Source organism: Babylonia areolata, chromosome 8 (genome assembly GCF_041734735.1).
Source record: "Babylonia areolata isolate BAREFJ2019XMU chromosome 8, ASM4173473v1, whole genome shotgun sequence".
Classification (NCBI taxonomy): Eukaryota; Metazoa; Mollusca; class Gastropoda; order Neogastropoda; family Buccinidae; genus Babylonia; species Babylonia areolata.
The window spans coordinates 14,992,015-15,016,725 of NC_134883.1; the positions used below are offsets into that span (position 1 = coordinate 14,992,015).

General features: G+C 39.6%; 1 protein-coding gene across 1 annotated transcript in view; it reads right to left on the reverse strand.

The window, feature by feature from the left end:
• Positions 1-16,912: 16,912 nt before the first annotated feature.
• LOC143284563 (exportin-T-like) overlaps positions 16,913-24,711 on the reverse strand; it is a 30,767-nt gene continuing 22,968 nt past the window's right edge. The window contains exons 19-24 of the mRNA XM_076591352.1: positions 23,465-23,657; positions 22,092-22,208; positions 21,384-21,502; positions 20,420-20,467; positions 19,474-19,596; positions 16,913-18,576 (exon numbers count right to left, since the gene is read on the reverse strand). Of these exons, the coding sequence (XP_076447467.1) occupies positions 18,550-18,576; positions 19,474-19,596; positions 20,420-20,467; positions 21,384-21,502; positions 22,092-22,208; positions 23,465-23,657 (627 nt within the window). The 3' untranslated portion in view covers positions 16,913-18,549. The remainder of the gene's footprint in view (positions 18,577-19,473; positions 19,597-20,419; positions 20,468-21,383; positions 21,503-22,091; positions 22,209-23,464; positions 23,658-24,711) is intronic.

Sequence of the window (24,711 nt, forward strand, 5' to 3'; positions counted from 1 at the left end):
GTTCTGACTTTTTTTTTTTTAAGCATTTTTTTTTTTTTTTTCTCCCCCCCGAATGGGTGACCTATAGATCAGTCACATGGCCCGGAGACCCATTATGATCAGGTCAGAACAGTTCGTTTACTTCTGACCATGATTCACTACAGTGATATCGTCCACGTTTCTTCAGCGAAGTGAATGTTTTCATCGACAATATTGATACACAAAGATTGTGAAGGCCGATACGGCTGGTACCTCCGCCGTCATACTGCAAATTGAGCTGTCATTTCAGTAAACAGCAAATTAGGATACTGCAACAATGATTTTTTTTTTTTTTTTTTTAAGAGCGACAACAATTTTGACCCTGAAAACTGACTGTAATTTTGTTTGGGTGTCACAATATCTGTTTTCTTCCTCTTCTTTTCTTATTTTTATTTTTTTAATTTTATTTTTATTTTTTTTTGTATGTACGACGCGCGAAGTGGACCAAAAGTCTGGACATCAACACGAGAGAATAAAGACCTATGCACTATATGAAAACTGGACATCATCATCAGGGAATAAAAACCATGTCACTGTGAAAACTGGACATAAACATTTGGGAAATACAGGCTTTGTCACTGCATAAAAACTGAAAAAAACAACCCTGCTGAACAATCATGCAAAGTCCTTAGCGCCAAACCGCAGTGTTCCCCTAGCACTAACAAACATGATCACGAGTATACATTGCTTTGTATGCGTGTGTGTTCACGCACGCAAGTGGATAACTAAAGTTCAATGTTTTCTTTTTCTATACATAATGTTTACAGTGTGTATATCGTTTTACTGACCTAAGCTTTCTGTTAGTTGTTTCTTGACCTGATGCACAGTTTAAAAAAAAAAAGAAAAGCTTGTATGATAATTTGAAAACGTTTATTAATCATCACAAGGAATTCAAACATTTTACAGACTTTTCTAGATAATGATTTAATTCATAACAGCAGTAATCATAGTTTTCCAGAAGTGGAAGAAAAAAAAAGAATCATCCAATTTCCATGAAATGAAATCTAAAAAAAAAAAAAAAAAAAAAAGAAAAAAGGGCATACTACACTTTGAAAATCAAATTGTAAAGCTGCAGGTCTCGGTGTAATATAACTGGATAATTTTTCAATCACCATGTGAACAATTTCGATTTCTGTTTTGAGTTGAGTTGACAAATTTCTTCTCTTTTGATATGGGTGATTTTCCTGAAACTTGGTGTGAATCGATTACTCTACCACTCCATAAGAAAAGTGACAAATTACGCTGAAAACTTCAGAGGTGTTTAAATTATACAAAGAAAGACGGAAATATATGTGGTCCAGTTCTGTTACTCATAAATGGACTTGCATGAACAGACCAGGTTCACTGTTGATTGTATAGAAATTATAAATTGCTGAAGATATCTTGGTCTCAGAAACTTATGGTCTAGAGAAAAACTGAACTTATAAACAACTGCGCTGGACTGCAATTCAATATTAGTTTGGATACAAGTAATGCTGTTTTGTTTTGTTTTGTTTTTTGTAAGGAGGAAAACTGGGTGTGTGATGTTGCTATACCAGTTGTCAATGCTTCCAAACATTGATTAGTTTTCCGACGAGCGCAATAGCCGAGTGGTTAAAGCGTTGGACTGTCAATCTGAGAGTCCCGGGTTCGAATCACGGTGACGGCGCCTGGTGGGTAAAGGGTGATTTTTACGATCTCCCAGGTCAACATATGTGCAGACCTGCTAGTGCCTGAACCCCCTTCGTGTGTATATACAAGCAGAAGACCAATACGCACGTTAAAGATCCTGTAATCCATGTCAGCGTTCGGTGGGTTATGGAAACAAGAACATACCCAGCATGCACACCCCCGAAAACGGAGTATGGCTGCCTACATGGCGGGGTAAAAACGGTCATACACGTAAAAGCCCACTCGTGTGCATACGAGTGAACGTGGGAGTTGCAGCCCATGAACGCAGAAGATTAGTTTTCCTACTTATTTCAGGTTTGGAGCAGAAAGGAGGGACATTTCATGCAGAGCAAAATATGCATATGACAAGTAATGGAGAAACTATTTTGTTGAACAATGATTTAGTTATCTTTATTAAAACTTTCGAAACAGATACAGCCTGTCCAAAAGTCGGAACTGTGGGGTTTGTATAAGATTACTAATGTACAGTGTCAGGATTGTTTGCTAATTTGGAAGTTGAACGTTTAGGGAACTTAAAAACGATATAGTATAGGGCAAGACGAATATAGCCTATATCTAGTCTACATTCTATATTCTGTGATACAAAACGCACAATCCTGGTTTAATTACTAAAAGTGACTGATTACCTAAATCCATCATGTACAATTCGTAGGTAAAAGAAACATGACATCAAACATAATATTTTTGCGACTTTTAATGTTGATGCGTATGGGATTTATACAGGTGGTGGTTTTGAGAATGCTTTTAAAACGTTTCATCGTTTTACAGACTGAAAACCATACAGTCAAATGATAAATGTTTCTCCATAGCTAAACGGTAAGTAAACAGTTATCTTTTGTTTAATATAAACAAGCATCTACGATTTATTCCTAGACTTGCCTTTTCTGAGATCAGAATGCATCGGTACCAAGATAAAAACAACAACAAAAAAACAACAACAAAAACAAACAAAAAAACATCATTCATAAGAATTGAACGCTGTATGCAAGGAGTCAAATGAAGTTCATTTTGTTTGGAAGTGTCTGATGTTGAATCATCTTCACATAAAATATATTTCAGTGATATTAACGTCCACGCTTGATATTTTGTTTATGGATGCCATTATCTGATACTGCTACAAGTAATCTGGCGCTGTTCAACACAGCTGTTTAAACAGTATTGTCCATAATTCTGTCGTTAATTTAGCTGTGAAAGCGGTTGAACAGTCACTGACGGTTGCAGTCATGTGGTATTTTGTTATCCTTTGTTCATAAGGGACTGTGGCCGTTATGAATAAATCGTCTGAATCCCTCTCTTCTGCTATAAGCTGGGCTAGATATGTGTCAGTGCGTTTCTGAACCAAATGAAATATTTTGAAAATTAGTTCAGTGCATCGCTTGTGCGCATGGGGCTAACCGTTCACTTTGTAAACTTTGCATTGCGTTCAGCAGAGTTTCGCTCTATGGACACATGTGATCAACATGGTTTGTACCCATAAACGTTTCTCCCAGCAGAACCACACTGCACAACATGAAACTGCGCTACTATTTATATAGGCCTACCTAGATTGACATAAGTTTATATTTGGGCCAACAGCAAAGTGAGAGCTGTATTATCAATGGTTTCTCCAGTCAATGGGAAATCATTTACAGCTTAGTCTTTTGTGAAGGACTATGACTCTCAAACTAGGAGGCAAAATTGCACTGGTTCTTAGTGCTGCAGCCTTGTGGGCTAGTTGGCCTTTGGGAACCATCCCAACGCCGACTGTCCTAAAACCCTCTTGGCCGAGAGGGTGGGGATGTAACTTGGGCAAGACACTCTCCACTATAATCAAATTCTAGCCCAAACAGTCGGAACAGCAGTTGCCTCCTCTGCTGTTCTGATGGTCATAGTCGGACACGACTGACTATCATATATCATATACTTATAACTGGGGTACTTGTTTCCGGATGATGCTTGTCACTGGGGTACTTGTTTCTGGGCGATACTTCTACTGCTGATCTGAAACATTCACAACACAATAAATCAGTTAATGACGAACAACAAAGTACACCTGCTTCAATCATTACAGATCCAAATCCCCCCCCCCCCCCCCCCGTCTCTCTCTCTCTTAATGAGCAGCTGCATGTCTTCAATGGTACCAAACACACATTACCAATTAAATATGAAAAACAAAAATCAAGAGACATAAATTACAGACACTAACTATAAAAGTATGCATGTACTAACAGACTGTGATAAAGAAAAGAAATTGTGAATATTTCTTTAAAAACACCTGTCAAGAAGTTAACATGTCCACAGACCACTGTCTTGACTGATTGGATGTGTTAAATATATTGAAAAATATATAAATAATTTCACAAATATGAAATTAAAAAATACTAGTGAATAAATATGTGTCCACTGACTTAATACAATGAATGTACCTGACACTAGTGACAGCATGATACATACATTAAACAGAACTTTGGCAGGTAAAATGAATCTTATCTTCTGCATCACAACGGTTTTTGATTACAATGCTTTTCCTGGCTGGTGTAATAGTGCTTTGTTTGCGGCTGGACTTGTCACTTGCCTCTGGATAGCCTCTTACCGTGTTTTTACTCTGTTAGAAAAGACTGACGTATCACTGCTATATTACTCATTGTCAACAGTCCATCGCGAATGACAAAGACATCTGTGAGTAAATTTTGGGTTTTGTCAAAATAAAGGGCTATACCTCTCATAATTTGGTAGTTCAGTCAAGTCCATTTTAATATCCTAATTTCAGCAGCATTTTTTGTGCATGTACAAAATGGTATTACCATAAGTAGATGTCATAACCAATTTTCATTGGATTTCAACTCATTTTGTACGTTATTTTTCTCAGTTTTAATGTGAATCCAGTCACTAACTGATCGTGCCATCATCCTGCTTTTTTCCGTTTTCTGTCCCACAAACCATGAAAATATAACCAATAAAGTTCAGAAAACATTCTGTAAAGTCCTATTTTAGCATTCTAAATTATTATACCTATTTTACTGGAAATTTCTGTGCATGTATGCAACGATATTACCATCAGTAGATGATGTAACCATTCAGTGGATTTCGACTCATTTTGTAAGTAATTTAACTCGATTTTTTATGCGGATTCAGTCACAAATTTAATGTGTCACCATTCTGCTTTATCCCGTTTTCCGTCCCACAAACCATGGTTGTGAAACCAATAGGTGCAATAGTTTAGGATGCTAAAATAGGACATTACTCCATATCACACCTGGTATAAAATTTGTTTCGCTTTCCTTTTAGTAATTCAAAAAATCTTTGGTTTAACATCACTCAGCCCTGCCAACACCTTGTCCTGTTTGTCCGAAAAACTATCCACCTTGCTTCACAAAATCATAACGAGAATCCTGGAATACATCAGAAATAATTTTGATCAACCCCAGCAGATGAATACCTGATTGAGTATGTGAAATTCGCAGTGGTAGACGAGAAGTCTGGCACAATAAACAATCTTTTCAGCTGCAGCGTTCAAGAACAACACTCGACAATACCCACATTTCCAGAGTTTTCATGTAAGACAGAGGTTACTGAAATTTCCAACGTGGAGGTCACAGTTGAACAGATGAAAAAAGCTCTAAAGAGCCTAAACCCATCAAAGTCCCCAGGACCTGATGAGATACACCCACGAGTATTAATAGAGCTTGCTGAAGTTATTGCTCACCCACTTAAGATCTTGTTTGATAGAACACTAGATAAGGGTGAAATACCAAAAGCTTGGAAAGAAGCAGAAGTATGTCCTATCTTTAAGAAAGGTAACAAAAATTCTGCGGGTAACTATCGTCCAGTCAGTCTAACGTCAGTTGTCTGTAAAGTTTTTGAGGGTTTTATTCGAGACGCTCTCTGCCAACATTTAACCAAACATGATCTGTTATCTAGAGAACAGTTTGGATTTACCAGAGGGCGCTCGTGTGTTACACAACTACTTGTTACATTACAAGATTGGTTAGTCATGCTAGATGAGAAGGTACCAGTCGATGCAGTCTACCTTGATCTAAGGAAAGCTTTTGATACAGTTCCCCATCACAGACTCATGAATAAACTAGGAGGCTATGGGATAAAAGGCAAGCTACTATTGTGGATCAGAGATTTTCTAAACGGAAGATCACAGTTTGTAAGTGTAAATAGTAGTAAATCTTCAAAGGTTAAGGTAATTAGTGGTGTACCACAAGGTAGTGTTCTTGGCCCAACCTTGTTCATATACTTTATAAATGATATGCCTGGTGAGGTAGATTGTAAAGTAAAAATTTTTGCAGACGACACCAAGGCTTACTCTGCCATCCGAAATACAGAAGATAGAGATCACTTGCAAATGTGTATACATAATCTGGTTAAATGGACAAATACTTGGCTGTTGCAATTTAACAGCGAGAAATGCAAAGTTCTGCACCTTGGAAAGAATAATCCACAGTATCAGTACACGATACAGGAAAAGGGGGTAACTCGAACAATGGATAGTACAACAGCGGAAAGAGATCTAGGGATCACGATGGACCCAGAACTAAGCTTTGAGGCACATATAAATAATATAGTCAAAAAGGGAAATCAAATTTCTGGTCTTCTTGTGAGAACTATAACTAATAAATCTCCCGAAATTATGATTCCATTGTTCAAAGCTCTGGTTAGACCCATTATTGAATATGGAAACTCAGTATGGTGCCCTTACCTTAAAAAGCACATAAATATGATTGAAGGAGTTCAACGCAGATTTACCAAGTGTATAACTAGTAATACTATTAGTACTCGTGATCTTAGTTATGAGGAGCGCCTGGCTCTTTTTAATATGCCTAGCCTTGAGTTTAGAAGATTAAGAGGTGATCTCATTGAAGTATATAAGATCATGCACAATATTTATGATCATTGCACCACCTCTTCATTGTTTGCTATGGCTAACTACGATAAAACTCGAGGGCACAACTTCAAAATAAACAAAACTAATTTCGTAACTAACCAGTTCCGCAAGTTCTTTACTAACCGTATCATAAATCTGTGGAATAACCTTTCCTATGACACCATCAATGCACCATCGGTAAACGCCTTCAAAAATCACATTGACAAAAAGTTTAAGAACCATGTATTTTCCACAGAGTTAAATCTTTACTGAGCTGTAGATAAATATAGTATACACTATGCCAGATTTAAACAAGGGTTTGTTCACAACAAGTGATCCAAAAGCACATAAATGGACACTGATTACGAGGGCAAAAGGCTTTTAGCCTATAGCCAAACATTTCTGTGATTCTGTGATTCTTCCCCTTCACTTTTCCGTCTGTCAGCCTAACACCCTTTCATTTGCTTCAGTATGTCAGGCTGTTGAGACATAAAATTAATATCATGCACATAGGCTTCTCTTATCAGCAACATCTCATTCCCTTCCTCCCACACTACAGCAGCATTTAAAAAAAAAAAAACACCCTGAAGTTAACACCAACACCACCATATTCCATGACTGATCAATATCCCATGCACCGTATCAACACTATATCCCGTGACTAAGTAATACTACCATCGTTATATTCCGTGACTAGTTAATTCTAACAACACCGTATTCCATAACCAATGAATACTAACTTCACATTATCCTGCAAAGCCCAGGTCAACATCTCTCACATGCACACTGCAAGGGAAAAGGCAAAAAACATGGCGCCCTCGTTTTTAACAACAAGCTTTGCACATGTGTGGGAAAACGAACAAGCCAATGGCAAACTGGAAATACTACCCCGTCCCTCCCCCCGACCCCCCCCCCCCCCCCCCCCCACACACACACACACACACACAACCCACATCCCTATCCTTATAACAGTGAACAGTGGCTGCACACAGAGTTGTCAGTTCGACAGGCACGTGACTCGGCTGTCACGGATTTCACGTGCTTCATAAACTGGCACGGCTCTGTCAAAGTAATTTGACAACAGAAGGAGGGAACAGCAGGCCGACCACGACCTCAGCATGTTGGAAGAGAAGAAAAGCACTCACACGCACATGCACACACAAACGCGCGAGCGCGTTCATACACACACACACACACACCAATATAAAAGTATATGTATATATACACGTGCACATAAATGCACACACACGCGCACACACACACACACACACACAGAGAAGTGGTGAGGTTTATAGTCCAGAAAAATTGTTGCTTTTTGAGTTTTTGTCCCACCAGTCTGTCTGTATTTACTAGTATGATATTTCAGATTGGCATAAGTTTATATTTGGACCAACAGCAAAGTGAGAGCTGTATTATCAATGGTTTCTCCAGTCAATGGGAAACCATTTACAGCTTAGTCTTTTGTGAAGGACTATGACTCTCAAACTAGGAGGCAAAATTGCACTGGCTGTTAGTGCAGTAGCCTTGTGGGCTGGTTGGCCTTTGGGAACCATCCCAACGCCGACTGTCCTAAAACCCTCTTGGCCGAGAGAGTGGGGATGTAACTTGGGCAAGACACTCTCCACTATAATCAAATTCTAGCCCAAATAGTCGGAACAGCAGTTGCCTCCTCTGCTGTTCTGATGTTCTGACTATCATATATATATTGATAGTTTGCTGGCCTATCAAGAATAATCAATCACAGATTATCAATGCATCGATTAATTAATTAGTTAATGAGAGCAAGTAATTGAATTGATGAATAAAAAAAAAACCCAGATGAAACAAAAAGATAATGAATACAATACATTCTTAAAATTGCATTGTCAACAAATAGATACATAATGAATGAAATGGATAAATAAATGATGAACGCGTGCATGAAAATAATGTAAAAGATCAGTTTTGTATGTGTAGGTTGAGACTCTCTCTCTTTCTCTCTCTCTCCTTGTCTCTGTCTCCCCTTAGGCCTATAGAGAACTATGTTCCCTTCTGTGACAGACATCTGATATCTATGTCCCTGTCTCTGCCTCTCAGAGAACTATTTTTCTTTCCCATTTTCTAAGCCCCCATGCGGGTTTTTTTCTGTTCTTTTTTCTTTAATACTGAGCCGTCGAGCTCCACTCACCAGCCCCCCCCCCCCCCCCTTTCCAAAAAAACAAAAAAAAAACAACAACAAAAAATCCTGAATCGTCCCCGTATTTCTTTTTCGCCATCCCCTTTTCCTGGGCTGTCCATATCTTTTCTTGTCAGCCGTCTGCTTTTTCCTCAGCTTCCCCATTTTTTTTTTCCCCTGCACGATCCCCTTTTTTTTGTGAGCCGCCCCCCTATCCCCCGCCCCCTTCCCCTTTTTTCAGCTTTTGAGCTGTCCCCTTTTCTTTTGGGCCGTTCCCATATTCTTTTTTTTTCTTTTTTTTTTGTTTCGTTTTTTTTTTTTTTTGTTTAGCCATCCCCTTTTTCTGAGCCCTCCCTACATTTTGATTTTCTGAGCCATTTCAGCATATATTTTTTTCCCTGGTCTGTCTATTCTTTCTAAGCCATCCCCATATGTTTTCATGAGCCGTCCCACATTTTGTTTTCTTTGCCGCCCCTGTACTATTTTCTGAGCTGTCCCTTTTTCATGAGCTGTCCCGTATGTTTTTTTTCTTCATGGTCCTCACATTTTTCTGAGCTCTCCCCCTCATTGTTCTGAGACATCCCCACATTTGTTTTTAGAGCCATCCCCATATGATTTTCAGAGCTGTCCACATATATTTTGAGTTGTCACGGTTTGGTTTTGTTTTTATTTTTTTAAATTTTTTTATGTTTTATTTTATGAACCGTCCCCTTTTTTATGATCCATTCTGATATTTTTTTCTGCGTTGTCCCCACATTTTTTTTTTCTGAGCTGTCACCATTTATTTTGTTCTGAACCATTCCCACTTTTTATTTATTTTTTATTCTTTTTTTTTTTTTTTTAGCTATCCCCATACTATTTTCAGAGCCGTTCCCTTGCATTTTTTTCCCCCGAGATGTCCCGTTTATGAGCCACCCCCTTTTAAAAATCCGTTCAAATTTTTGTTTCCAAGCTGTCCCCATATTTTCTCTGAGCTGTGCCCACATTTCGATTTTTTTTTTTCTGTACCAATATTTGTTTCTGAGCTGTACCATTTTTTTCTGAGCCGTCCCTACACTTTCTCTGACCTTTGCCAGTATGGGTTTTTTTGTGTTTTTTTCCTGAGCTGTCTCCACATTTTTTTTTCTGACCTGTGCCATCTTTTCTGAGCTGTCCCCACATTTTTACTAAGGCATCCCCTTCCTGAACGATCCCCACTTTTTTCTGTGCTGCTCACATTTTTCATAAGCCATCTCCTTATTTCTTTTCTGAGCCGTCCCTTTTTCTCTGAGCTGTCCGGTTTTGGAGTTGGTTTTTTATTTTTTATTTTATTGTCGTTGTTTATTATTTGCTTTTTCATTGTTTTGTTTTTTTCCTTTTTTTTTTCTTTTGAAAGCAATCCCCTTTTTTCTGAGCCTTCCGTATTTTTTCCCCCTTTTTTCCTGAGCCGTCCACATGTACCTATTTCCGAACCATGGCAACGAGTTTACCATGTGATGCAGTACTAATGATACAGTGTGGTTTCTAGTTCAGTACCTGGTACACATTCCGAATATCAACTATATCATGCTTGCTGTTCCATGGATAATTATGCATTTGATAAGTATTTACAATGTGCGTGTGTGTGTGTGTGTGTGTGTGTGTGTGTGTGTGTGTGTGTGTGAGTGTGTGAGCGCGCGTCTGTGTCCGTGTGTTGTGTGTGTCTGTGTCCGTGTGTGTGTGTCTGTGCTTGCCACAGCATGCACGCTGTTGTGTGCCAGTGTGTATGTGTCTCGATGTGCGCATACATCACTTGATTGTTGTATGGTTGTCTCAGAATTCCATGAGTAGGTATGCGCAGATGTGTTTATCAATAGTTATCTCTAATCCTGTGAGACAGCTAAACAAAAAGAAGTAAATTTTGATCTATAAGTATACTGTATAAATATAGTGCCTTATGACACTGTGTGTATGTGAGTGTGTGTGTGTGCATGTGTGTGTGTGCACACCCATTCACGTGTGCGCTCTCACCATTATATTCATTTCTATATCAGTGACATTCTCCATGCTTGGATTTCTGTACTTCTTCAACAAGGATTTACCATGTTTCTAAACTTTCCTGGTGTCTCTTTGTATTGATGCAGATCTTCTGCTGCTGCTGCTTAAATAACTTTCTTTTTTTTTTTTTTTAACCCAGCTGACTGTTGTACCCATCTTTCTCTTCAAGATATGAACAGCACCCACATCCACACACATACGCACGCAAGCACACACGTATGGTTATTCATACTCATACACAAACATCCACCCCAAATTCATACATGCGCACATACCATCCCACCATCCCCAAACCCACCATCACCCACACACGCACACGCATGCTCTCTCACACATACATACATACACCAAATACATGCACATGCATACACAAATACACACGCACATGCACAACTGTTGCAGCACATTTTGTCGCCAGCACATACTGCAGCTGGTGCAGTTTGGGGTTTTGGGAGACTCTTGGCATATAGTATCAGCGGCAACAAAATGTGGCAATATGAAGTGCCATGAGGGTCCACAGAGTTGTAACTGGCAACAACATATGCACTGTTGTTATGCTATAATAGAAGCATAAAACAGTACATCTATCAACAGTATGATACAATCAAAAACTACAGTACATATACAACAGAAGAAAGAAGAAAAAAAAAGAAGCAGGTAAAAAATCATAAAAGGACATTCTTTTATTCATTTTTCTTTGAACAAAAGACTCCAACAAGCATCAGACAGCCAAGTAATGTTTCCACGAGACACAAAATGATATCCTACTTTACTGAGCCTTATTGCAAGTGTCATTCAGATTCAGATTGCAGAGAACAAGCAAAAACAAACAAAACTGACGAACCATGTCATTGCAAAACCACATGTTGATGCATTCAAGACCCTGGCCACTTGTATTTAAATATGTCAGCAATTAAATTCCCTTCATCATTTTCATCAACACAAAACTTGAAAACCAAGGCTTGTTGTGGGTGCAGTTGAAAGAACTGGTGGAAGGGGAACAAACAAAACATGGGATAAAAGTATATAACTGATAAGCCCTCCACCTCGTTATAATGGCGCTGTCTTTCGAATCATATATTACAGGGCTCAACGGCCCTTCACAGTCTGTATTTTAAACAATGTGGTTTGCTTTTACTTTAGCTTTGTTCACAGCAATCATCATTGTTTAGTTTCTATTCATAACAAGAACTTTCTGCATGCTAACAATTCTGATAAACACAATTCACTGTGGATCTGTAATAATGTAACGAGGAAAATTGCGGAAAAGTGCCTTTCACAAGGACACAACACCTGGCGGAAACAGAGCCTCAAGCCCCCATCACTGCTGAGACACTGGTTCAGTGGTCCACAGCCTAACCCATCCAGCAATGGCACCTCTTCTAAAAATAGTAAGGTTAACTCCTTAACCGCTACGTTTCTGTGTGAAAAACACTCCCCAACACCAATTGTTTTAGACTTGAAGTTCTCAGTCATGGGTCCAGCTCATGTGAAAACAACATAATGGACTTGGTCACTTCAAAGTAGGTCAGGGGGCAAAGGTTAGTCATAGTTCTATTGTGCATGGAACTGACTGCAGCTGTCAAGCTTTGTTACATTGTGAAAAAAGGTCCTTTTAATATGACTCCTTGATGGCAACTTAAGTCACCCAATGCAGCAAAAACGTTTATCAAACCAACACATAACAATAATAAATTAAACAAACTACACATGCTAATATAATAAAGCTCACAACCAGACAGCTAATATGACATTACATCTGAGAAAAGCTAACTGATTTAACCTCCACTGCCTATGAATATGATGGAAAAAATAAAAAATAAAAAAAGGAATGATTTCACTTTTCATTATGCAAAGTCTTTGTAATGGTGCCGTCCTCAGACTGGTCAAAGAAAGTTGCGTTCAGTGCTAAAAAATGTTGACTTCAAAGCTGACTAAACCCTGTCTGCAAACTGCACATTGTGGGATTTTCAACCCTCACTCGTGGGATGTAAAACATATATATATATATCTATTCTCATTCTACTTCCGAGTAGTCCTGTCAAACTTTACCAATTAACTTTAGAAAGATAAAAAAAAAAATAGCAGTTGGTAAAAGTAGTTGTAATTCAAAGTTAATCACAGAGTTTACTACTACTAAGTTCAATCTGCTGCAGTCAGGTGTACCTTTATAAAACTAGTGAAACATCTGGATAATGATACTACCCTGATTTCCAACCACACACTTACCTCTGCTCAATAAAAAAAGAAAAGAAAAAAGAAAAGAAAAAAAAAGCACAAAACCTAACATGATATCAAATAGTTGAAATACAATGTAAACCTCTCTATATATGCCTAACATGATATCAAATAGTTGAAATACAATGTAAACCTCTCTATATATGCACAAAATCTACTTTTTTTCAAAGTTCATTCATTCATACTTGTTTGCACCTCACACCATTTCACTAGACTAGTCCTTCAGAACTGGAATTGCGTACACATCACAGCCTCCATCACTGCCAAACAAAGTGAATGTCCATCGTTCCACTCTGACTGAATTCAATCCTTCATTTGCAACCATGCATCACACGGTCACCCACAAACATAGACTGTACTGGCAAAATCTGCCCAGCGTGTAACAGAAGCAGGCTCACTCTTAGGGAGTACAATTCCATCCACATCTTGTCTACAGATTTATATATACAATGATCACCCAAGATTACACAATGTCCCTGTCACCAATTAATCTCAACACACATTTTTTTTCTTAACTGATGTATTTTCTCATTTCACTTTTTCATTGTTTTCTAATCTGTTTCTTTGTGTACATGGATAGGATTTGTAATGCAATGGGCAATGTCAACATGATAGAAAATCAAATTTAAAAAAAAAAAAAAAAAAAAAGCAAGAAAGATCTGATGATACAGTGCATGTGTAGGTACCTACAAGGCGCTGCAGTGCATAAGGTGCCCCCCCCCCCCCCCCCCCCCCCGAATTTACAGAAAAAAGGTCATTTTTGAACTTGTACAGGCGCACACATCTGATAAGCTGCATATGCCGTAAAATGAAAGTCCTCCATTAAAAATTTAGTCTCTCATAACACCAAATGTTGCTCACCAAGTAGTGACATCATCTTCGGAAAACTGGATCAGAATCCGGCGTGGTGACTTGGCTCTGTTATTCCATCTGTCCACTCTGCTATCTGCTGCTTTCTTTTTTCTTTTTTAAAAATTTTTTTAAAACATATTTCTTTTACAATTTTACAGCCATCAGTTGAAACATACACTGTTGTGAAGTCCCCATTCATTAGTTTGTTCAGTCAGAATCCAGTCTGATAGTCCTGTTTTTTCTGTCCAGTCCACCATTTCGCTTTGTGCTCTGCTTTCCCAACACGAACAGTCTACTTCCAATTTCTCTGCTTTCACACCATAAATTTATTCCCTGCTCAGACATTGCTCTTTTTTCGTGGCCTGAGGGCGAAATGCGATCACGCTCAGTTGAAATTTATTAGAGTAGTATGCCATTTGATTTCAATTTCATTTGATGGGGACCGTAACTAAGTGAAATCGAACAGTGGTAAGACTTCAGTGTTGCTTGTTCAGCACAATCAAGAGCGGTTATTGTGATCAACAATATTGTCATATATTGAGTATGTTGTGTCACGTGGCCCCATGTGGTGGTCAGAAATTAGTTTTCAGACACAGATGGGGCGTATACAGCCTATAAAATACAGGGGTCAGATATGAGTAAAAGAGTAGCGCCTTTTACTTTTATCGGCCGAAAATTACAGTACTCTCCAGGTCTAACATGGGTATGGGAGATAAGCATTTTTTGTCTGTTTTGATCTGCTGCAGTGCAATTTAAATATTGCCAACAGTCAACAACAACAATATATATATATATATATAAAGGTCAAGGTAACATCACATCAATAGCCCCCTGCCAACAGTGAAGTGGTGCTACAATGAATTTTCTGTCCTTAAAATGAGCTCGTCAATTTCATTGCAAAAATCACCTTTCATCACAGTGCACATGTCTCTGCTCAAGATTTCCGATTATTTTCATCCATGCATTACAGTGATTACTAATTAGCCAGACCTATAGTGCAGCACATGGCAAACCTATTCCCATTCAACAGCCGTGTGGAGAGGTGGCCCACAAAGTGAGAGAATTTGAGAGTATGGCACTGAATCCCACACTTGCCAGAAATTTCTTTCCTTCCACTTGACCTAGAATGGTGGTCTGGACACTAGTCATTCAGATGAGACAATAAACCCATGTCCCATGTGTAGCATGCGGTTTGTACATGTAAAACTAAAAGGACCCACAGCAACAGGAGAGGTCCCCTGAAAAAAAAAAAAATCAACTCCACTCTAATGTGTGTGAGATAAGCCTGACTGAACAACACAGGAAACAAATGATGAGAGCCTAAAGCCAGTAAAGCCAACTGTCAGTTGGCTCTACCCTGGTAGGCAGCCTGTTGTGCAAATGACTGTGTTTGTAAACCTTTACAGCTTAGTCCCAGACCAAGGATAGGTGGCAAATAACTTAAGTATCCATGTCAATCAATCAATCAATTCATCTCTGATTGAGAATATGCGCTACATCAATCAATCAATGTGCAGTGCTGAATATAGCATCAGGAGAGAGGCAACAATGAATCCAAACCACAGAAAAGGAACAAGCATGTAATGTGTTCAGCACACAACGCATCTGGAGCCAGCACGACAATCACTGTCAACAGTTACACAAATTGATTTCTTCCCACCAGCAGCACAACCAGGGCTGGGCTGGGCTGCACTCAGCCCATCTTGACACCGCTAAGTTTGCTTTGCATAAAGAACTGTCCTAAGGCAATGGAGTTTGCGGAGACTTAGGAAAATCCTTACTGCCAAACGAACTTGGTGCTGAGATTGACTCATGCAACCCAGCCTAGGCCGACATAACACATCCAAACAGCAACTGGATACACTCTGCACAGGCCATGATCAGTAAGAGTGGTTGAAAGACAATGGGCAAGCAAACTGAGGGGAAAGGCCCTAATTCTGGGTACTCCGCAAGTCCTGTAGCACAGCAGAGGCCACCATGATCAGTGGAACAAGTAAAATCACTAACACACACGCACATGACTTGGTGGAGAACAATGTTAACGCATCACTGGTAACAAAAACACTGACTTAAGTCCTCCATGATACACTGAAGTACAAAGAGCTGGTGGTCACTGCATAATGATACAATGATTCTTAGCTATTAAATGTACAAAAAAGCATTTATGCAATTGTTTTTGTTTAAACAGTCACACTCATACATTGGCACAGGGTTTCCAAAAGAACAAATGCACACTGATATTTGCAGAAAGAACAACACGCACTGCGGTTACAACAGCAGCATGTCACAGAAATGGAAACCCGTTCCGTTTCCAAAGCAGTCACTGGTCAGTGCAGGCATTCAGCACACAAGAGTTCTGATCATGTGAATTGTCTATGTCTGCAGGGTGCTCTCACTCTTGATGTCCCATCACTCCGCATCAGTCCTGTGGTTACAGTCTCTCTGACCAGCATTCATCATGTCACTCATAATCAACATCTGTCACAGGGTCAGGTGTGATGTCCATCACGGAAACTCAATCATGGTGTCACCAATGAAGTCAACCACACGGCATCATACTTGACATTCACACAGCACTGTCACACTAACAAACGGTCATGGTGGTCATTCCATGTACCCAAGCAAAATCCGCATGAACCGACAGCCAGCAAACGATGTTGTTACCTCCCAATGCATAGGCCTCCAAAGTTGTCAAAGTAGTATACTGCAGTTAGAAAAGCACAGTTACTTGGTGTTTCAGCAGCACAGAACCATCCAACAGGTCCTCTGCATCAGCAGAACAGAACCATGCAACAGGTCCTCTGCATCAGCAGAACAGAACCATGCAACAGGTCCTCTGCATCAGCAGAACAGAACCATGCAACAGGTCCTCTGCATCAGCAAAACAGAACCATGCAACAGGTCCTCTGCATCAGCAAAACAGAACCATGCAGCACATCATGACAGCAAGTCAGGTAATGACGCACATCCTCGGTGTCATGACAGCAGTCATGCAATGACGCACATCCTTGGTGTCATGACAGCAGTCATGCAATGATGCACATCCTCGGTGTCAAGACAGCAGTCAGGTAATGACGCACATCCTCGGTGTCATGACAGCAACAGTCAGGTAATGACGCACATCCTCAGTGTCATGACAGCAGTCAGGTAATGACGCACATCCTCGGTGTCATGACAGCAGTCAGGCAATGACACACATCCTCAGTGTCATGACAGCAGTCAGGCAATGACACACATCCTCAGTGTCATGACAGCAGTCAGGTAATGATGCACATCTTCAGTGTCATGACAGCAGTCAGGTAATGACGCACATCTTCAGTGTCATGACAGCAGTCAGGTTATGACACACATCCTCAGTGTCATGACAGCAGTCAGGTAATGATGCACATCCTCAGTGTCATGACAGCAGTCAGCAGACACACATCCTCACTGTCAGTACATGATCCAAGCCTACAACTGCACTTTCATCATCAGCAAATAATTGCATGGATGTGGTTTTCTTTCTATCTCTCTCTCTCTCTCAGACATTAATCTGTGTGTGAAATATTCAACCACATCACTGCTGCAGGAACAGACTGTATTTCATTATAAATATGCAGGTGTCCATCTACATGTAAAATGAAGTAGGCAAGCATATCTTGAGCATTCACAACGTGTACACCTTTTTGTTGTAATTCTTTTCATGCCAACATGCGTTCATGTCAGAAGATGACCAGCAATGACACACACACCACGTGGGCAAAAACAGTCGCCTTTAACATCTGAATACATGCAGCCATCATCAAACAAGAAAAAAATGTGCTGTCTCTTTTTAAAGAAAAGCATTAAAGAAGTTATTCATTTAATGACATAAGATTATTTGCGAAACAGGTATGTCGATTGTATGCACTGTCATGTTTGCCAGACTCTCATTTGACATTCTGTTCAGCGGACAGCTGATTCCTACACTCTTGAGAATGAAGATTCTCACAACTGAAATATGTATACATTGTACATTCCACATTCATTTGTATTTCTAAATGCTGCATTTCACCATCAGCAAACTGAAACTTGTGACTTGTCAAAAGTAACACCGACATCAGAAGAGACAACAGACACTTTAATCGTCATTAACAACAGAGGAGACAGTTGAACTGTGTACTTTTCAAGGAGCTCACAAAACCATGACTGTATGTCACACAGCCAGTGCTGAAAACTTGAGAGAGAACACGAACTGTACATCGTTTCAAGTTGTAATTTTGAAAGGCAAGCTGTTCAGACACAACTCTCTTTGGCTATCACTAATCACACATTTACTATAATCTAGTTCAAATTCAGTGTGATGGGACCAAACAAAAAAATGTTGTTGTTTTTAATATGAAAAACAATCACTTCAATCAAGGTTTGTAGCTTTTCTATCTCTCTCTCCCCTTCTCTCTCTTATGTACAACACATGTTCACACACACACACACACACACACACACACACACACACATACCAAAAAAACCACCAAAAAAACACACATGCGTTCACACTCACTCGTACAGTCCAAATGCAGTAAAGAAAAAAGTCTGCACTGCACACTGGCACAATGAATGTGGTCTTTCCTGAATCCAGAAAATAACACAAGAGTGGCTGTGTCAGCAGTCTTCAATACCAGCAACACACACACACACACACATGACCAGCAGCTAGAGAATGAAGTCATGATGCCCTATGAAGTGTTAAAATCTCTCCACTACTGGTCAGCTCCTCAGGGCCCTGTTGTCAAGATTTCGCCCTGATGAAGAACTCCTGAAACAAGATTATGAAACTACAATCAATATGGATTTTTACAACTTCTTTAACATACTGAAAATAAAATCAATGAAGACAAACTCACCAGCTTTTAATTACTGGCATCCAGAAGAATATATATATATAAAAAATATTTTAAAAAAAGGTGTGGGGGGAAATTATATTCACAACGAAGTAAAAATTGTTTTTGGTAAAATGTTCATGATAAAAAAACAAGATTCTTTTTTTAACACAGGGGGTACATGAACAATCCATCCACTCTGGGTTGAATACTTCATCACAAAAGTGGTGCCACCTTTATAAAGAAAGAAGGCTTGACAATTTCATTCTTATGCTGATTCAATCCCTTTATCTAAATGTTGAATGTATGTCTTGTTGATGGCACTCTTATAATACATAAATGCCAAGTTGAAGATTTAGTTTCCTTTTTAAAAATTTTTTTTATCATAATTAATCACAAACAAACAGAAATTTATTTCATTCTAACATAATGGCATAGCAAAACCAATTCTGCAAAAGAGAAAGACACTCAAGATTTTTCGCTGATCCATGCATATATATATTTGTGTACCTATCAGAGTGGATTTCTTCCACAGAATTTTGCCAGACGACAATGCTCTCATTGCCATGGATTCTTTTTAAGTGCGCCAAGTACATGCTGCACACAGGAGTTTATCGTCTCATCTGAATGACTAGACACTCAGTTCAATTTTCCAGTCAAACCTGGGAGAAAGAGTGAGCAGGAGCATGATTCGAACCCAGACCCTCACAGACTCTGTACTGGCAGATGAGCGTCTTAAACCACTCTGCCACCTCCATCGACATAGGAAGGCTGGGTCTAATCCTCTCAAAACTACACAAACATGTTGAAAAACCAACAGAGTGTACACTAACCTTCAAGTAGGTCTTGAAGGTCTTGAGATCGGTCTGCAGGGCGTGACAAAACTCCAGGCTCTGCTCCGGGGACAGGTTCAGCGTTGGCAGGTACTCTTGAAGGTGGTTGATCAGCTCCATACCCTGTGACACACACGTCACCACTCCACAGATCAGAAATCAGTCAACCCACAGTGTGTAGCAATCCATGATCAATTTATCATGAAAAAAAAAACAGAAACAAAACAAAAACAAACAAAAACACCTGTCCATCACTGATAACTGAATCAATCATCAAAGGCTTCAGCAAACAAACTGAGACTGAACCAATCATCTAAGAATTTACCATATAAACTATGTAACTGAATCAATCATCAAAGAATTCAGCATCAGCCATCATGCTAGGAAAATGCGTTTCACGTTTCTTTTTTCCACCTCGTGGCAAGAGTGGCGAGGTTCCTGCAAGTCAAGGCTGGGTAGCCCTCAGAGCAACTATGCTGCAAGGTAACGATAAAATCTACTTCCCGCCTGGCTTCTGTTTCTTTGTGCATGTACTTCTTGCCCTTGCCACTCACTCTCTCGCCACTGGTACGCAAACATGCTCACAAATAAGAAGCACGTCTCAGGTGCATATTACTGTGAAAAAGAAAGGCAGCCACTGGAAATTAGCGATACATGCCATTTGAGGAATTCAACAAATGGGAATATCTGCTGATGCCAAATGAGAATAGTTGATATTTTGTTTATTTTGATAGTCTTTATTTTTTCAGAGGAAATATTTTACTTCATTGGAACATGACATTAAAACCACAGAAAATCATGCAAAATTAACCAAGCCTGATAAACATTGTGTGGCTTGTGACAGTCTAACTTTCCAAGGAATATTTACTAAAATTCCAAAATCTCAACAATATTCAATATGCACACCATTTCAAGCAACTGAAAAAAAAACAACCTCAAAACTCACTCTCTTATCCAGAATTGTTTTCAGGCAGCTGGCACATTCCCCAAGAGCCTGAAAGAAAAAAAACATGCAACCATAAGATATCATGATCTCCAAAACTTCATGAAAAAAATAAAATAAACAACCACTGCCATGTTACTGTAACATACAATTACAAGTATGCAACATAATGAGCACTTTTGGGGCTTGGATGGGTGCTTGGCTAAGCGTCAATCCAACAATCAAGATGTGCAAGACACCCACCATAAAATTCCTCTGCCCTTCTTAATGTGTCTTTGTTCTGGTTGTGTCAGTGTAATGTCAGATAGGTGCCCCCAGCCACAACACCCCCCCCCCCTCCCCCCACCCCCAACAAAACAACCTCCAGGATGGTAATCCCTGTTGGTCATGTCACAATGTGACTTAACAAACTTAACAAAATATCCCACATTTGCTCATGATTCACACTGAAAATGCAACAGCCTTTCACAGCTGATCTCTTCAGAGAATGACAACTCTACAGAAACTGGGTTGCATAAGTGATCTTAGCAGCTACAGGAACTACGTGAATACAATTTGAATCTGCTCTACTGGTTTGCTTGTTACCATAATTTCCGGACAGTAAGGCACACCTGTTTTACCGAATTCCGAACCCTTATCAGGTGTTTGCACCTTATCCGTGAACAAATCAAATTTTTGTTAAAAAGTTGGCGGTGTGCATTATGAACTGAACTGTCATGTAAGAAATGACGGTAAATTATTGTCCTCCTTGAGTGCACATGTCAGTGTGCACACATGCCTGTATTTGCACAGGAATACAATTCAAACTGCTCTGCTCTGTTTGCTTCCTTGCTGTCTGCCTTTGGAACAGATGCATGTGTATGAAAACGCTCACACTTGTGCATGAATACAAATCAAATAACTCTGCTTGTTTGCTCGTTTCATTGTTGTCTCTTGTCTTTTCCCCCTCACTGCAGCCAATACTCACCAGACACGTCTGACCGTCCTTGAGGTCGAAGGAGGGGTGGAGGGGCGCTGTGATGCAGACGGGCACCACCTGGTCGTACAGGAACTTGACGAAGCCCTGAAGACCCCGGTCGTCACCTCCTGAGAAACAAAGGTCCAACATCAACAGGGATGAGACTGAGACATTCTGTTTCTGTCTGACACCGCTTAATTCCCTCTACATGACACTTTAAAATCTGACACTTTCTAAATCTTCTTTTAGTCTGATTTCAGACTATAGTCTGAAGAATTGTATGTCAGATCACTACTTTCAGTCACCCAAAACTTATTGCATTTATGAAAAAAAAACACCAAAAAACTGTTACATTACCACAGTGATGATGGCGATGATTTTGTTATAACTGTGATTCAGAATAAAAACCATCAATGCAATGTTGATGATAGAGTCTTTGTTGTTTGCATAATTATGATTCAAACTTTCTCTTCACAGAAATATCTGTCATGAGTTGGTAAACCCTGCAAACGCAAAACAGAAACAAAATATATACAAAACATAAATGAGATAAACGACAGCAATAAAAGGAAAAAACAAATAACCCACAATCACACTGAAATACTGTACAACCTTTTTGCAAAGGTACATAACTGCACAAAAGTACCGTCAAGTCAAACACTGAAAAAGAATGGACAAAACAGGAACCAAACACCCAAGGCAATTGACTTGACTCACCCCAGGCTTCCGTCAGTTTCTTCAAGATGGTGAAGCAGCTGCGCTGACTGGTAGGATCCGTTATCTCGTACACGCCTTGCACCACAGACGTCAACACCTTGCTCACATCATTCAAGTCTGCAACAATGTTTGCCAACATTACCAACTTGCTCCCCAACAAATGGAGAACAGCTACCTAAATGGCAAGGTGACTAAATTTCCAGCCTGCAAGGCAATACAGGGCTTAAAGCGCACCCTATACTTTTTTAACAAAAATTTAATTTGGTCACAGACATTGCACACACACCCCCATTAAAGCGCAGAAGCACTGAGGAAAAAAAAAACACGTGAGAATCTGAATGTCATACTCTCTTACAATCGCACAAGTCATATCCATGAAGTCGAAGAAAATCTAGAGAATTCAAATTTTCTTGTAATGGTTACACAAAAGCACAAACACACAAACAAACAAAAGGCAAATCTATTTCTCAACGAGTCATTCCAACCATGTATATATCAAAACAGTATACAATCTTAACATGTTAGAATTCATCAACAGAACACAGTAATGAAAAAGAATGATATAACACCAAAAACTCTCAAATAAGATAATGCCAACTGGAAGACAGTTCATAAAATGTTTCTTGCACAGTTTTCATCTTTGGAGAATGGTGAAAGGATGATGAATTTCTGGTATAGGACAGTGTAAGCAGCCAATATAATGAGCACTACTCACAACCTGTGGTGTTTACTTGCAATTTTTTTTATAGCGAAAATCCCTAGCTATTCTTTATAAACCACTGAATAAATTAAATGTTTTGGCAGAAACATTGAGTTTTCAAAAGCATTTTTCAAGCTGTTCATGGCGCCTGTGTGCCTGAAACAGCCATTTCTGTACACATCAATGAGAGGCCAGTGGCTGACCATTGGCAACTTTCATAATCTAAATCAGCTCTCTGTTTTTTTTGGGTTTTTTGGTTGTTTTTTTTTATCATTTTACAAAAATCAGACCTGCTTTCATGAATAATGAAGTGCCACCTTCGTTTTGTTGTTGCTGTTTTGTTATTAACTTTTTCAACGCCAAGATTCTGTGTGAAAAACACTCCCCAGCGCCAAATATTTTAGAAATGATGTTCTCTGTCACAGCCTTTGGTTCATGTCAAAACAACACAAAAGACTTGATCATTTCAAACTGGGTCAGGGGGCAAAGGTTAATCACTGTTTTCATGGTGGGAAATTGGCTGCAGCTGTCAAGCTTTTACAATGTGAAAAATGGTCTTATCAACGTGACATCTTATGTCGACAAAACTTGCCTATGGTGGTGCACTGTCTAGTTAACTAAAGTCGCCCATGGCATTGAAAGAGTTAACGCTGTATGTGCCAGCAATACCAACCTGTCAGAGTCATGAACACATCCACACACTCGTGAGCCACAATGCTGCTCAGAAACTGGTAGTAGGCCCGTTTCAAAATCTTGCGATCTGAGGCAGTCACCTGATCCCTCTCATCCACCGGGGCGTTCAGGATGGAAAAGATTGTGTTGATGAGAGGCATCATGATCTGTGACAGGAATTCAATGATCCCTCTCTGCAAAGATAAAAACAGGTCTCTACAGTCTCAACAGCTGCTCTGATGATAAACAAAATAAGAGTAATAATAAAAATAAAAATACCAACACGAAACATTACCTCAAATATGAAATATTCCAATTATTCTTTCTTAGCATTCTAGAAGGGAAATGGGAATTTGTTGCAGTGTAATGTGGTTTTTTGTTCTTGTTTTTTTAAACGAGACTGAACAAAGTTCTCATCGTTAACAAGAAGATTATTCTAAATTTCAGGGAAATATCAATCTCAAAGAAAAGACAAATGTGTTTTTGTCTTGCATATGGCCTTGTGACAACCTAACATCCATAAGCTCTTGTGGAGTGCTGGCACTGGGGCTATGGCAGACAAAGCTGGGTGTGGCTGTGTATGGAAGACTCAGGACGAGAGGCATGAGAGTACTGGAATGGTGTGAACGACAGGGACAGAGACAGAAAAAAGTTCTTGTCCCTGCATCTTATTCCTCAATGACGAGAAAAGAACACACACACACACACATGCGCATACATGCATACACACCACAAACATACACACCTCTAACCTGAACCTCCACATAATTCACAAACACCACCTCTCTCTCTCTCTTTTTTTCTCGTTTTCTTCTTCCTTCATACATGTGTGTTCTCTTCGTAGTGGATGTAGATTAGAATGGACAGATGCGAACAATATGCCATGCCTAAAATCTTAATCACTGAATAAAAACTTTTTGAGTTTGTGTTTGTTTGTTGTTGTTTTTTGTGTGTGGTGTGGTTTTTTTGGGTGGTGGGGGTGGGGTTGGAGGGGGCGCACGGTTCAGGGGGGTCTCCTCTGTGTATCTCAAAAGCAAGTCTGTGCACACATTAACTACCTTCACATCCAAGCAGCGGCAAGAGAAGTGGAAGAAGGAAGAATCCAAACTTTAACTTCATGATGAGCTGAGTTCTCTCCCTTTCTCTAAAACAAGTCCCTCCCCCCTTCCACTCCTGTTCCCCCCCACCCACCCACTCTGACTCACCCACAACCTTCCCATCCAAGCAGCAACAACAGGAGGAAAAGAA